The sequence below is a fragment of the Scatophagus argus genome, chromosome 9, assembly GCF_020382885.2.
Source record: "Scatophagus argus isolate fScaArg1 chromosome 9, fScaArg1.pri, whole genome shotgun sequence".
In the NCBI taxonomy this organism is placed as follows: domain Eukaryota; kingdom Metazoa; phylum Chordata; class Actinopteri; family Scatophagidae; genus Scatophagus; species Scatophagus argus.
The window spans coordinates 10,276,146-10,292,110 of record NC_058501.1 but is presented as its reverse complement, the minus strand read 5'-3'; the positions used below and the strand labels follow the sequence as shown (position 1 = coordinate 10,292,110).

The window sequence follows — 15,965 nt, the reverse complement described above, 5'->3', positions numbered from 1 at the left end:
GTGGGCTCTCTCGCTGATTTTTGGTGTCCTCTCAGATGTGATCCAGTGGATCATATAAGTCATACCCCTCATAGGCCAAATGTCCTAACTGCATACTTTCTCATGAGAGAGAGAACTCAATCTGTGTGTGGTGTGAAATCTACGATATGTCTTACCAGGCCCATCAGCTGTGCCGTTCATTCACATACTCTATTGTTGACTCAAAATAAAGATGGTTTGGTTTCACTCTTCGTAAAGACGTGGAGAGCAGATCAGATTCCAGTTAAGATACTGTCAACTGTAGAGAGTGTATTCTCCAAGGAATGTCACATTTGTGAGTTGTGATTGATTTGTGGTCGTCAAATGAAACAGGATACCATTTAGTTTCTCTGTTTGTAACCAGTAACTTTCCCCTTTGAGATAGTGTCTGCTACTGTGAAAGTTTATAATCCTCCACCACTAAATGACATCTGTTTTTAAATCCTTTTCTCATCTTGCGCTAAACTTGAAACTTGGGTGTACTTGGTTGCTACACAGCTGGATCTCAGTCAAAGATTAGATATTCTATCTGGCTTACTTTAACTCAGTTTACTGACGCAGGACCTTAGAGACAAGGTCATGAGCAATTACTCATTAGATTTTTATGTTTTATATACTGTGCTTCTGCTAATGTTGCATGCACGGCAGATATGAGTAAAATAGCCTTGCTTCTGTTTTTTTTAACTGCTGTATATAAATGTAGCAGCATGTAAAGTGGTTAATGGAAATTTAGAAATAAGAGCTTTAAAATTAAATAATAATAATAACTTTGTAAACATTAACCTTGACACCCTGCTGCTTTCAGGGTGACAATACTTTTGAGAATAAAACATTTTTTGAAAAAAGTAAAATTAAGGCAACTAGCTGACATCAAAAATACAAAGGACAAAGTACAACCATATAAAAAGCCCATCGTCAAGAAATGAGATAACGTTAATAGGTAGGTAGTTAATAGGAGGAATTTTAACTTATTAAAAATTATACAATAGTAAAAATGCTTCAGTAATCTTGGTCTGACATATGAAAGGCACTGCTGGATTAAGCATTAAGTATAAATCATTGCTTTCGAACAGTTGAGTGAGGCATCTCTCTTTCCCTCTCCCTCTCCCTCTCTTGACTTCTGCTCATTCAAACAGAAGTAACAGCAACTGCCAGCAACACATTTTGACATCTGCTGTTGGTGGCAGTATTTCATGACAAACATCCACACTGCCTGTCTACATTCACATTTGACACGAATGTGTAGCCGTCATCACTGCTTTCACAAAGCAGCTACAGGCTGGTAAGCCGCATATCCTATTTTTGACCACAGCCGATAATTCTTGCAAAAACCAGAGAGTCAATATTTTATCACAGGGGTACAGCAAACACATGCAGATGCATTGTTGGTATGTTTTCCTCTTAAATATTGATTCCTAAGCCACTCTGCAGCCATCTGGTCTGTGGAGTATATTCTGCATAACACACACACGTTTCCACACAGGTGCAGACATACACACACACAGACACATAAAGACGAGCACACACACATAAATGTGCACATACACATGAACATGAATCTTTCTCGCCAGCATGCACACAAAGACACACAAGGACACACACTCACACACACACCTACTCTCGTCTGACACATGTCCTTGTTCACAGCAAAACCTTTTTCTGAAAATGAGTAACAAAAAACATGAAAGAAAGTCCAATTTGTTTTGTCCTGGGTTCCAAATGTCATTTTACGTGTCCACCCTAAACCACAGCCATGTTGCCTGCAACAATGGCCTTGTTCCGCTCATTTCACTCTTTGTCTATATGTCACCTCTGAAGTGTGTTTGGATTGCTTCAAGCTGCAGATGTAGCTAGAGCATATCTTCCTCCTATACAGGCACTTTTTTTCGTCAGCGTAATTGTATTAGAATGCACCTCCAATCCTCTGTAACAGAAAGATGTAAGCCGCTTCGCTTGCTTTTGGAGGGATCAACAGTCTCTCCCTTAAAAGCAATGCAAAGCTCTGTGCATGTGTGAGTGTGTATGTGTATACATGTGCATGCACATTTGTACACAGACATTGCACTCTTCTACACATATTGCTGTACCCCAGACACACACCATCACAGAGTATAAGCACAGCCACCTCTGTGTGGTGTGATTAGGTATAGCTGTTGCTGAATTGTGCTGAGCACAGTCAGGGCATGGCTGAGGATTGGGTTGCCCTGTCTCCGTAGAGAAAAAGAGGGAGAGAGGACACACACACACAGACACACACACACACACACACAGAGCCTGTCTGTCTCCACCTTGTCTTTAGCCAGTCGCCAGGAAGCAGCTGGCCTGAATATCTGAGTGCCTTTAATGAATTGAAATCTTTTGGGTGCTAGGATTCAGTGATTAAATGCAATAAGACTAATATTCCTGGGTGGGTTGGGAGTCGAAAAAGGATTGTCCTCAGAGAGAGAGAGATAGATAGATAGAGAGAGAGAGAGAGAGAAAGAGAGAGAGGAGAGTGCTTGGCAAAGTGGAGTCTCTCTAGTCCCCCCTCACCCCCACCACTGCCACATCTCTTGGGGAATAACCCTGTTTAAGGCAGAGGAGGAGTACTGGGGGAGAGGAGGGAGGGTGAGACATTTGCCAGTGTGTGGTGGAGATGGGAGTTCTGACTGTGGCTTGAAGATCATGGTTCATTTAGATTGTGATGTAGACACACTGAGGAACTTTGGGTGTGATCTTCCAAAGGCTGTACCTTAAACAATGCCAAAATAAGCTGTAGTCAGATTAATGATTTAATGTGCTTTGAACTGCGTTGTGGTAAAAATATACTGTACAAGCAAACTTGCCTTTCCTTACTTAAGTCCTCAGTGTTGTTCAAATATTACCTTGGCTTATCTTTGTTCAGTGTCAATGTTAGGCATTTTTAATGGATGGTTTATTCAGTTGTTTTTAAGAATTGTTTTGTCATGACATCATCAGCTTTACTTTTTTGTTAATGAAAATTATGACATAGAGTGGCTGTTGAAGTTCAACAAAAATTACAACTAAATTTCTTTTGTTTTATTTCCTGATAAGTAAATACTCTGTTCAGGCAGACAATCTTAGATCACAGTTTGTTTGCCTTTTCAGGTAATTATTTATATCTATCCGCAAGTACGTATTTCTCTAATATCTATCTTCAAGGTGGGTGGGAAAAATTCGACTAATTTTGAAAAAGCACCTGAAGATACACAATCTTGCTAGTCTGCCAAGGTAAATATTAGTTATGTATCTCGATTGATTCTACAGCATGTATATCTCTTAATTCCCTTTTAGGACTAATTTTAATGTTAGCATAACTCAGTGTTCTCTGTGGATTAAGGGTGTGTTGGTAATTTACTTATGTTACTGTGAAGTTTAACTGAGCCAAGTTCAAGGTTAACATTTACAGAGTCAAGATCATTTAGGGTTTGTTACAACTCATTAAAAGACTTCAACTTGATCAAAGACCATTTAACATAATTCAATATTGATTTTAGGTCCAAGAAAAGTTAATAAACTTTAAATAACAATGCCCATTGACCTTCATTATGAAGTTTTCACATCTTTGTAACTGCAAATTAAATTTGATAGTAAAGACGATGCCAAATTTAGCTAAAAGACCTCAGTAAGATATAAAAAGTTTGCTTTGTTAGGTAATAGACATCTCTCTCTAATAGCTAGTAATGACAAACACCTATTACTTATTACTGATTACCAAAATTCTTTTTCAAAAAGAACATTTTTGAAGGTTGGCAGTAAGTCACATAAGTGCTTCATCCATCTCCCATTCAGTATTTGGCATCAGATTTTTCTCATGGTCGAGTTTGTATTTAACATGGTTTCATAAACTAGCAATTTACAACCCTTAAGTTTTTATTTTGCTATCTACCACAACCACATGTTGCAGATTCTTGCCTAAGAGTAACCATATCGTAAACATATTTTATTTGAATTGAATTAACATACCATAGACCCAAGGTTTTGCGGAATTATCCAGTATTGATGTTCTTGTCTTGCTGTATGCTTGCTTGCAAAACATCACTCATCTGAAAACTTCAAATGGACTTGCATGGAACTTGAGCATGAGAAGGTGTATCGTGCTTGCCTTTTATTCAGGTCATATCTTACAGTCAAAACAACTGGATGATTTTTCCCAGCTCATCAAAGACTCTTCTTCAGGTGCCTTTTGTTTATTACATTGATATATAAAAGGAAGTGATGCAACGTATTTCAAGAGTATTCCTAAAATGAACATTTTATATATATATATATATATATGGTGCCTTGAACTGTGCCTCAAGGCATGTCTTCCAGGTTATTTTCATTAAACCCTGAATCTTGGGCCACAGATTTTGTCAGTATTTACATTTAATGCTGTCTGATTTGCACGCTATCCCATTACTCAGTAAAAATACCTTTGGTTGAAAGCTGTAAAATGAAGTGAAAAGTCATGACACTAAAGTGTATGCTTAAAGCAAAGCTTAATTTAATTAGCCGACAAGTCTGACAGATACTATTTAACATGAATCACTTCCCTGATATGTCTCGCAGAGTACGTGATGGGAAAAAAGGTTCTGTGCAGACATGTTGAGCTCATTTATAAAACACTCCAGACAGACAGGAGGAGAAAACGTGTTTTTTCTCATGTCTGCCTCATCCACCTCTTGGAGTCACTGATCTTAAAAGCTGACAGTTCGCAGTTCAAGATGGAGGTTTAACTGAGTGTTAACTACACATAGACACACATTTCAGCTTGTAGGGAAGCAGTCCCATGCTTGAAAACACACAACAAATAGGAACACAAACATCTTCACATGGAAGTGTGTGTGGGGGGGGAGTAGGTTTTTGAAAAAATAATATAAAAGTGCTGTAATGCAAATAAAATACAGTAGCTGTTGCAAGTTTTAGTATAATTAAAGATTTGAGGTATGTTGCAGGATGTTACTCATTTCTTTCAATTCCTGCATGTACATTTATATAAGGCAGAGCGATTCTGTCCAGATTTGTGTGTGCATGTGCATGTGTATAGTGTCTGTGTTGAGCATATTTATGCATGTTGTTAGGTGAGTGTGTGACACAAAAACAAACAGAGAGATGGTGGTAACAATAGCCTCCTTTACTGTTCTTAACTTATGTCTCATGTTACCATTCTGTCATTCATGCTGTTTATTACTTTAAGACCTTCTATCTAACAATGAAATGAAATAATTCACTTTAATTGTAACACATTCAATTCAACATTCAATTCTTTGTAGTCTTTTTAGTGACTTGAAATGCCTGCTGAGAACCTGTGATTTACTGGAATGTGAGAGGAACACTGTAACATATTTGCATGTGTTAATCATGGTGGATACTGAATTGACAAAAATAAAGTTTGCATATGATACTGGTTTAATTGCATGCTTGTATAAGTTCAGTACACCACGCTTGTAGTGTACACACCAGTACACGCGCTTGTATCACTACACCGCAGAAAATCCTCAGCATAGATGCATTACACTACAAACACACAACACTGACAAACAGACATCAGGCATCAACATCTATGTCGTGCTATGTGTTTGCATAAGAGCACAAAATACTCCAGACATACGCACACAGTTTTGCACCTAACCTTTTACTTTCACCTTTACATGAGTTTTCACGGCCTCCTCCAAGGCGGATCTTCCAGTTTTTGCCTGATTTACAGCTCAAAGGTGCAGTCCACTACTCTGAAGTGTTTACTCACCACAGGCATTAAACATAACTGTCAATTAGGAGTGGAAGTCAGGCCTTATAATGGCCTTGTTTAGGCTGTCGTGTGGACAAGCATTAGCGTCTCTCAGTCTGAGAGAGTGTGTGTGTGTGTTCGGTGGGGTAAGGAGTTAGAGGCACATGAAGATCAGTATGTATGTGTATCTTTGTGTGTATGTGCATGAAAATCCTGCACAGCTTACTGCCCTTGATCATCCAGAGCAGTGAACATTTCACCTGACACCTTTATGAGAGGACAGGACCCCAGACTCATTTTTAAAGTACCCTGTCCACTTTGATGTGTGTTATTAAACCCACCTGTACCTGATTTGTACGCTGCTCTCTTTCGTCTCTCACTCTTCCCTGAATATTAGCACCACTTATGCTTAAGGGTGAACATCAGTAGTATTTATGATTAGGTCTTAATGGGTTGATTTACCATAAAAGATACAGGAGTGTGAGACAGGAAAGGTTCAGTTAAAGGGCACCAATACTTTTTGTACTGTTTTGCTCACATTTTTTCCTTATCTCATTAAGATCTTCATCTATGCCATAAAAATATTTAGAATTGTTTTCTTTGGTTTCACATAAGTTCACGTATTTGAATAGAAGATGACAGAAATTTCTGATGGCTCTTATCCTGGAAACATTCAGTGTTGTTTTATAATTTTCTCTCAGTGTGCTGTTCTTGGAGATAATTGAATTAGATCCTCAATAAAAGAATCATTATCCCAGCTTGCATCTGCCCATAAGTGACATAAGTTTCACTCCATTTGTACAGACTGTCAAATGATACGAAAGTTGAATTTCTGTGTCATTTCTTTATTTAAAGTCTTGGTAGCTAATTCATAACATCCCGCCCCATTACCTACTACCATTACTGTTTGTGAAACATAATAAACCCTCTATTGCCATAATAAAACTTTAGCTGCATTAACTTCCTGTTGGGGAGGCACACAGGTGTGCGTCAGAGATTAATGGCTAAAGGATTTTGGAGGAGAAAGGGTTGATGGGAGGATAAAGGATACAAAGAGCTCATGAATTATCTGCATATAGCTGCTTATTTGATCAACGATAAGGGGAATGAGTCCACTTGCTCTCCAGTCTACGCTCACATGAAGCCTATGAGCCCTGCGATACCATCAATTTAGCTTTCAATGACAACTAGTTCTGAGCATGGATGAACACACCCTCTTTGGTAAGCTATATGATAGGATTATGACTGTATTTGAGATGCGGTGCATGGAATTAAAGAATATCTAGATAAGTTTAAATTGTTCCCTTGTTCTAAATCATCTGCCTTATACTCTACAGTAGGCTTGGCACCACAGTAAATTGTCTGTTTTGCCCTTGAGGATCAATATCTAAACTGTCAAGAGCACCTTGTTTCTGCTAATAGTTTAACAAATGTGAGGAAACGAGCTGGTTCTTCAAAAGAACGGAAATGCCTCTGTGCAATTGTGACTAATTGTAGCATAAATTCACAATCGTTTAATAACGGGCTTCACAGCTTGAGGTTTGTCATGTGCAATGGACGTCTTGCTCCCATTTTCACCTGCCATTGCTCTCAATCATACAAAGAGGCGGGGTGGAAGTTTCCTTTCATGTGTTCAAAGGCAACCGGTTGCTGAGCAATTTCTTTTAACAGAAACAATAACTCATTTTATTGAGAACAAATGTTGACATTTGGAGGGTGCAGCAGCGGGTGAGAGAAAGGGAGGGAGAGAGGCAGGGCCCCTGTGTGCTTTGGAGAGTGCCTCTGGTGCTATTTGACAACAGTGCTGAGTCCTCGAGGGAGCCCACCTGAGAATAAAGCATGCATTTCAATAAATCAACCTCTTCTGAAAGCGTTTGGGCTAAAGAAGAAAAAGAAGATGATGGCCACGGGCTATAAAGTGCATGACTTCCATATAGGCGGTTGCCAGGGAAGTAAAGGTGAATAGAAAGATAAGCAAAATATATCACTATCAAGCAGTCATGATCAAAGGGGAACAAGCTCCAATTTAAACAAAAATCATTTCTGAAAGTTTTAGATTTTCTCCATAAAAGACCTTATTCCAGAACATTCCTGCCAGAGTGATACAATTCACTGCAAAGTACACCATGAATTTATGTCACAAAGACTTCTGTTAGTCTAAAAGGTGGGTTAACTGAGTTTAGGTGGGTTTACCCGCCACTGAATCCCTGGTGGCAGCCAAATATTACTTTCATGGATGAGGAATGGGGGGGAGAAGGAGGAAAACCAAGGTGAAAGGGAGTCCCTTGAGATTTGGACAACACTCAGGCTCAAATTCAACTGGAAAATGAAGGATTAGCTTTTAGTCTGGCTGGAAGCGATGATGGAGGCCTCTTCTTGGAGAATGGGAATATTATATATTTGATCTTTGAGTATTTCATTCTCCCAAAGGCCAAACTGTGGCCTTGCAGAGAATTACAGAATATTGTAATTCATTTTCTAAATCAAAAACATGAATAATTGTTCAATTTTAAATGTGGTGTAAAAAATAAGTATTAATGATAATGGTAATAATAATAATAATTATTATTATTGTCATTATTATTATTATTATTATTATTATTATAGAGTGAACTGTCCTTTGTGTCTTTCTAAATTGTTTAATTAGCTGTGTCCTAAAGCCGCTGAAATAACCAAGCCATGATGAAAAGCAGAGGAAAGCCTGTCCGATTAGGGCCCATCACACAGCCCATTGGAGCTGGCAGATGCTTAGATAGACTTTTATGGATTGCTCAATGCTGTGCCGTAATGAAGCAGGCAGGGCTGACCCATCCTGAACCAGGCTAAAAAGCTCCAGGGACGGGCTCCGCTGGGAGCCCATAATACCCGATGCGCCCCACGGTTGTATTAATCACACTGAAAAATAAATGTGTGGCAAGGCGAGAGGAGAGGGGAAAAGGGGAGAAAAATGAAATAAGTACGTCGTTTATCCCAATCAAGGTCGTGAATATGTGGCCGAGGGAGATCCCCTGACCAGAATGAGGCCCTAAAAGAAAATGATGGTCCATTTAGAAAGAATGGATCGTGCAATCTGTGAAAACTCATAATGTTTATGAAAAGCGAGATTCATCAAACATTTCCCATCTGCGTTTGACTGGCAAAATAAAAGAACAATGAGCTGAGTGAATAAAAAAATGCCTGGGTTAGATACAGGTCCAGTAGAAAAGAAAAAAAAATGACTCTCCAAGATTGATGTAATAGTTGGGAAAACAGTTTAATATTTTCTCCTTTGAATAATGAATATCATACTCCGCCAGTACATCAATACCAGCGCGTTTTATTTTATTTACATTCAAAGATATAAATTAGTAAAAGTTCTCCTGATAACAAGATTGTGTAGCTTTTGCCCAAATGCATCTCAAATAAAAACCGTCCATAATATATATATTTACAAAACAAACAGACGATGTCAGTTTCCCGTTTTGCAATACAACTTGCATAAATTACAGGCATCATTTCGCCATCATTTAAAAAAATAAATATCAAATGTAGGCTATTCCACTTTGAAGTCCTCAAGTTCACTTCAGCTCCGTCCGTTTTGCGTCCCAAGACACCTCATTTTACAAGTACAGTTTCACAGAAAGGCCAAATTATGTTTTCCACACGTAAATATATACTAAAATAATATACCGTGGCAAATAAGCAAACTGTGGGAACCTGAGAAATAACGTGTAAATCACATATAATGGGAGATTTTTTTTTCAAACCAGCATATGAAATTATTATCCACAATGCATCAAAACAACTGACATGATACAGTAATAAACTGACAAACGTGTGCTGTAGGAAGTGTCTCAGCCTGTGTGGAGCTGAGGAAGCGGTAGCAGCTTTCATTCCGACTGTATGGTGGCACTAGATCCGGTTTGTAGTAAAGGTTATTGGGGGGGTTAAAACGTGGGGCTAAAAGGTGGTGGCCTTATTCGCTTTATACTCAAAGCAATTGTGACACCTACCTGCAGACCATGGAAATAAAACTCCCACACGATCAAATAATCAGCTCCCTCCACGAGCCCACAAAACACGACGTTTTCTCAGGTTGGAGCAACCAAAACAGCTCTTTAGCCTGCTGCAAGTGCTTATTAATAATAATAAAAAAAATAAAATATACAGACTACCAAGCGGCAAATGTTCGCAAGGACATCACTACAGCCACCTCAGTGAAATCTGAAGATGAGAAGTTGCACGATGAGTGCACAGAGCAAACTAAGTGATTTGTTTGCTTTTGGCTGACCCTGTGTAATTCCAATTATCCTAAACTGAGAGATAAGGTTTGGGGCCCACTGTGCGCACACGCGCGCGCGCACACACACACACGCACGCACACATATCAGAGGAAACATAAAAATAGAACTCCTGCTCAAAGCTATGGCAACACGTCTCTGCTTAGACTGCCTACACGTGTTTGTGTGCACGCGCGTATCTGTGAGTGAGTAAGAGAGTGTGTGTGTGCGTGCGTGAGGGCGAGTGGTTAGGCTGATTTGAGGCCTGTTCTTAATGGGGATCATTTTAATGTCTAATCCTTGGTGTGTAGCCCTACTTGTTTCTACTGCGAAGATGAAAACGTTGTTGAAGATGAAAATCCCACTGCCTGACACTTAACGATTCTATGTGAGAAAGACCGAATATATTGCTAAACACGTGGAGAACAATTATGAGTTTTTTTCAGAAAACGTACTGCGCTGAAAACGAATTATAGGCCGTAAGAGATGTTCTTTTGCGAAGACGGCTGCAAAATGTCCGTCCTAATAAGTCATTTTGTCTCATATTCCGTCCTAAAAACGTAGGTCATTCGTCTTAAAACAAGCGGAAATCTGCTAACGGCGTCAACTAACACCACTTGTTTCTCATGCAAACTTGCTTGGAAAAAAAACTCTTACTTTTCCTGAAACAAAGCAAAGAAAAGCAGCCAGATCATCCTATGGTGTGGCTGCAATGACACTTTAAGAGAGACACAAAGAAAACGAGTTGATTTGCACTGGGAACAAGTGAACTGTTACTTCCACCGTGGTGCGATTTACCTCCTGCGTTTAAGAAAAAAAAAATGCAACCTCAAGATTCAACACCGGATTAAATACGTTCACGCTGCGCCGCATCGTGTTATTACGTACCTTTCTTTGCTTCTAAATTTACGGGTCTGAAATGCTGCTGCTGCTGCTGCTCGACAATAACAATCTGGTTTGGGTTACTTTTAACGAGGGGGGAGTCTGGCCTGTTCTTGGGGTTGGTGCTCGCCTCCAGAGCCTGGTGAGAGGAGCTGAGACCCTCGTTTGCAGCAGCAGCAGCGGCGGCGGCGGCGGCGGCAGCAGCCAAACTCACTCCAGATGAATTAGTATACCGCAGGATCCCTTGGCCCTGCAGGGGGCTGAAGTTGCCATAGTTTGTGTAATTGCTATAAAAGGGAGAAGTGTAATAAATAGGTCTTCCAAGGATGGAGGGGGCCGGATAGAGGGAGGGGGAACTGGCAGCCGGGGAGGCGGTGGAAGGCGTGGGGGGAGTAAGGAGGCCACCGCTGGAGGAGGGGCAATTTGGTTGCCCAGGCTGCCCCAGTTGGTGTTGCTGATGTTGCTGCTTTTGGTCCGAGGTAGCAATCTCCGCCAGCGACCATAGTTTGGGCTTGACTGTTGGGTTCTGAGGCGGCCCCGAAGAGGGTCTGCTGTCAAGGCATGAAGACGATTTATTGGTATTGATATTGTTGCTGCTGATGAGGCTCCGGGCCAAATCCTCGCGCTGGCTGTGGAGATGGTGGAGGTGATGGAGGTGGTGGTGGTGGTGGTTGTGATGGCCGAGAACTGGAGCTTCTACTCCCGTCAGAGGAGACGATGTGACGGGTTTGGGCGAGAGCTGAGCCCGCGAGTCGTGCTTCTGGTCCTCGTCGTCGTCGTCGTCGTCGTCGTCGCATTTGTCGCCGGCCTGGTCGGAGCCCAGTTCTCCCACACGACAGCTGACCTTCTCCCCGTCAGACTCTGCTGAGCAGGAGTGGTCCGTCAGAGTGTCGACGTGCAAGCTGATACCTAAGACAAGAGGGAAAAGTTATATAACATACATATTAATACTGAAATGAAAAGAACAAACAATCCAGGGACATGAGCAAGAAAGAAGGGTGGAAAGGGAAAGAACGAAACTGTAAGAAGTAGGCACATTTGTCATACTGAATTTTAAGGAACAGTAATATTCTACTTTAATAATAATAATAGTAATGATAAAGAACATTTCTGCAGAAATTTTAAAGTGCAGTCCTATTCCAAGTCAATGTGTATTCAAGGCAATCACTTATGCTATTCAAACCAACCAGGCGTGAATAAGTAAAATATGAATTATTTATTTCAGTTTAAATAGTAGGCTACAATTATAAGTCTTTTAATGTCATAGAAAAAATATATATATATTTTACATAATTAAACAAAAATGTAATCAATGCAGTAACGTTAACAGTCTAATTTTATTGAGGCCATTTAGGCACTGAACGTGGATCGCTGTCACCTGCCATTAATCATGTTAAAGAAAAGAAAATGTCCACCCTAACAGGTCATTTAGACTAGTGTGGACTCTCAGAACCGAAGACGAATATCTGTCAACATGGTTACTGAAACAATGCATGACACCAGAGCTCTACAGCCTAAATAGAAAATATGTAGGCTATTCGAGCCAAAGTCTTTGCACTGGAAATTTGTTTCATCATTTCATATATATATTGCACTAAATAACTTGATCAGTGAATAAAAAGGCACATCCACCCTTCCCCTCCTTCCCACACCCGTTCTGAATTGTTAAATGGATCATTGGCTCGGGCTGCAGATTATACCCCACCTTCATCCTCCGCTGAAGCCTCGCTGTTATCCAGGATTTTGTCAGAGCGCTCCACCTCTTTCCTCTCCCCGTCCCCGTCTTCCTCATCCTCGTCTTCGCTCTTATTCCTTGGCGCCCAGGTCATCTTGTTCTCCTTCTTGAGCCTCCGCCTGGCATTGGCGAACCATGTGGAGACCTGCGTCAGGGTCATTTTGGTGATAATGGCCAGCATAATCTTCTCCCCTTTTGTCGGGTACGGGTTCTTCCGGTGCTCCTGCAGCCAGGCCTTCAGGGTGGCCGTAGCGTCCCTGGTGGCGTTTTTGCGGTAAGCCGGGTCGTTGAGTTGGTAGGGGTATCCTGGACTCCCGTATGGGTGGTAACTCAATGCCCCGGCCATGCCTGTAGTGTGCGCGTCATATGGAGAGCTCTGGTGGAAAGTTGAAAAAAAAAGTCACAACTCTGCGATTGGTTTTCTACCACTAAGTTTAAAAAGGGTATTTCAAATGCCACATTAATGTGGATGTGACTAATTAACTTCCTAAAGTTTAAAGCCATTTTAAACCACACGTATTAGAATTACATATATATTTTTTTTACTACGTTTGACAGTATTGTCAGTTTTCAGAAACTTGTCGGAACAAATGAAATATGTGTTGAAGGTGTTTTTGCAAATCACAAGAAAAAACATCATTTAAATAATCCTGAGTTCGGTCAACGACGCGCAGTCTATTGTAACAATAAATAAATAAATAAACGAATCAATACGTCTTGCTTTTCCCCCAATTGTCAACCACACACATTAAATTAAAAAAAAAAAAATCACCGTAATTGCACGCAGGGGTAGTAAACACACCGTGAGTAAAAGCAGGCCGCAGAGAGACATGGACTAATGGTTAACTAATGGTGAAGATCATTATCGGATTAACTAATAACAGGGCTCCTGTTAATATGCCGTAAAGATAATAAAAAGGAAATTTCAATTTTCTGTAATCACCTATTAACTTCCTCATTTCCTTTCAGCGGCTGCTTTTTGTTTTGTTGTGGCAGCCCCAATGTGTTAACACATCTTCTCTTTGCAGCATTACAAATCCCATTAGCAAATCACTTGATATGCACCTTTCCTAAAACGCTTGAAGTGCCCTGTGACATTTGCATTGCGAGTCATGCTTTTCATGTTAAAATTTCGTTTATTCAACTCAGAATAAAGTCAGCGGCTTCATCCCAGGTGATTTTAATGACTGGTGGAGAAGAAAGGAGTCATAGATTGTGTTCGGCTATATTAATTTTCTATAACACACAAATTAAGTGCTTAGAAGCGAAAGGCTCAAATAAAAATCTTAGCTGGTGTTCTGTTTTACATAATTAGCTGCGCAGTAAGCGTTAAGCGTTGGTCAAGCTTTTACAATTTGCAGCTCGTACTTAAAAATCCCATTTAAGCCAAAGGGGTCAAAGATTTTATAGGCAGAACCAGACGAGTAGGTCACTAGATATGAATGTTCAGCAACACTGTGTAAGAAAGTTCCGCAAGCACTAGGCTACTAATCGCAACAGAAACACTGTAAACCTGGACCGATTTAATCGCGCTCTGAGCCAGTGAAAACGGGTGAAACATTTTGCGCACTTACAGACTTGAACTCGGTAACACATTCATCACTGATTCATGATTCCGAGCCCCATCGTACAGAATCACACATGAATATATGAGATATTTTTACCATGTAGGATGGGAATCCCGTTGTTGGATCCGTGGGATATGACAGCGGACTGGAGAAGCCTGCACCGGCCGAGGCGGAGAAAGCAGCCGATCCAGGATAAGGGCTGAAGGCTGAGCCAGATGACGACCTCGCCAAGTCTTCATTCCTCGGGGCAGCCAGAGCCGAGGCCCCGTAAGCCGGACACGAATAAAGAGCCAGAGAGCCCGGGGGCTGGTAGAGGTAACCCTGAGGATAGGACATTGGTGAGCGCGGGATAGGTCGCCGATTCCAAAAAGGGAGGCAAAAACGCGCAGGGCGTCGGGCAACAATTGCCAAAATAATAAACAATCAACTCAATAATCAGCCGTGCAAACAGTCACCAGACAACGAAAATTAAAAAAAAAAAGTCCTCCCTCCGCAGCCCCCTTACTGGGAAAAAAACCCGAAAGATCTGTTAAAGTGCCCTCATAGAGGCAATGTGGCATGCGTCTCGATCCCCTAGCGTCCGATGTTTTTAGTACGCAGCACTATGAAGTGAGGAGTTAGGAGAGAAGGAGCCAGTGGAGTTTCAGACACACAGAGCATTGGGGGAAACTGGAGCTGTCACTCCGGCTCATCTGAATATCCCATCCCCGCCCCCTTTCTGCCTCAGAGAAATGGAGCCTCGGAACAAAACCAAGACTCCACACTGCAAAAAGTAGGATCTGTACCCGAGTTGTGTAGTTCCGTGTAGGATTGTAACACGTATTTTACTTAATCAGGCAAACCTACCAGTTGGATGAGATAATAGCACTAATAGTACAACAAATGATAAATAAACCGAATACATATAGTGATAATGTAATGCAAATTAATTGATCCACAACTGCGATCTGCCTTATTTGTCATTTGTCTGCTGGAGATTTACCTCACAGGTGAAGTCCATCAAAATTACTAAGTCATTTCTGAATTTAATTTTAATTTCAATTATGGTTAAAACCCAAAAGAGTGTATTAACCGAGTAGTTGGGATGGCTATTTATGTAGCACAAGACAAAAGCAGCTTGCATATCATATAAAGTGAGTTCGGCTGCTTTTCTCACTGATTTCGTGCCGTGCGGTTATTCATTTGGATTGTTTTAAGGTCAGGTTGACTGTTGCACACAGCATCGGTCTGATCAAAACTTGCGCGCACTCCCGTACTAACTGATAGATAGATAGATAGATAGATAGTGCGGGAGAGAATGAGTAGGAGAGAGAGAGAGAGACAGAGAGAGACAGAGCGAGAGACAGAGTGAGAGAGTATAAAACGGCCAGTGCTCCCCCCTTGCAGCTGGTTATTTCACAAGTCCAGCTATCAAACGCGGTCACATCCATGAAAGTATTAAACTGCGATACAAGCGCACGCCTCCCAGTGCGCGTGCTTCTTGGTTTCAGCACTTAGACCATCTCAAATACAATACTTTATTATTACAATTACCTCCATCACCAGCAATGCAGCTGGTTGTTAGTGGTGATTGTTACTTCATTAGAGGTCCTTTACACAGCTAAGCACCGACACTATTGAAGCGTGTGTGGCCGTGTGTGCGCGCAGTTGTACTGGGTGAGTCTGCCAGTCTTTGCGCAAGTCCTTTAGCAGTGAGTGTGTGTGTGTGTGTGTGTGTGTGTGTGTGTGTGTGTGTGTGCTCGCGCGCGCGCGCGCTTTTGGGCCTGTCTCCATGCAAAACAGGGCATAGCCTT

The 15,965-nt window shown here is 41.1% G+C and overlaps 1 protein-coding gene across 1 annotated transcript; it reads right to left on the bottom strand.

Moving 5' to 3' along the window:
* Positions 1 to 8,962: 8,962 nt before the first annotated feature.
* On the bottom strand, positions 8,963 to 14,833 carry irx2a (iroquois homeobox 2a). Its single transcript, XM_046400552.1, has 3 exons — positions 14,269 to 14,833; positions 12,575 to 12,980; positions 8,963 to 11,778 (listed from the first exon to the last, which is right to left on the bottom strand). Exons 1-3 carry the CDS (start codon positions 14,506 to 14,508, stop codon positions 10,868 to 10,870), a joined length of 1,557 nt encoding a protein of 518 aa, XP_046256508.1. The 5' UTR covers positions 14,509 to 14,833; the 3' UTR covers positions 8,963 to 10,867.
* Between the last annotated feature and the right edge of the window lie 1,132 nt (positions 14,834 to 15,965).

Coding starts and splice junctions, on each gene's coding strand:
- irx2a (XM_046400552.1), bottom strand. CDS start 14,508: ATGTCCTATCCTCAGGGTTACCTCTACCAGCCCCCGGGCTCTCTGGCT. Junction 12,981..14,268: donor CGGGATTCCCATCCTACATG/GTAAAAATATCT, acceptor ACTTTCCACCAG/AGCTCTCCATATGACGCGCA. Junction 11,779..12,574: donor GGCTTCAGCGGAGGATGAAG/GTGGGGTATAAT, acceptor CTCTTGTCTTAG/GTATCAGCTTGCACGTCGAC.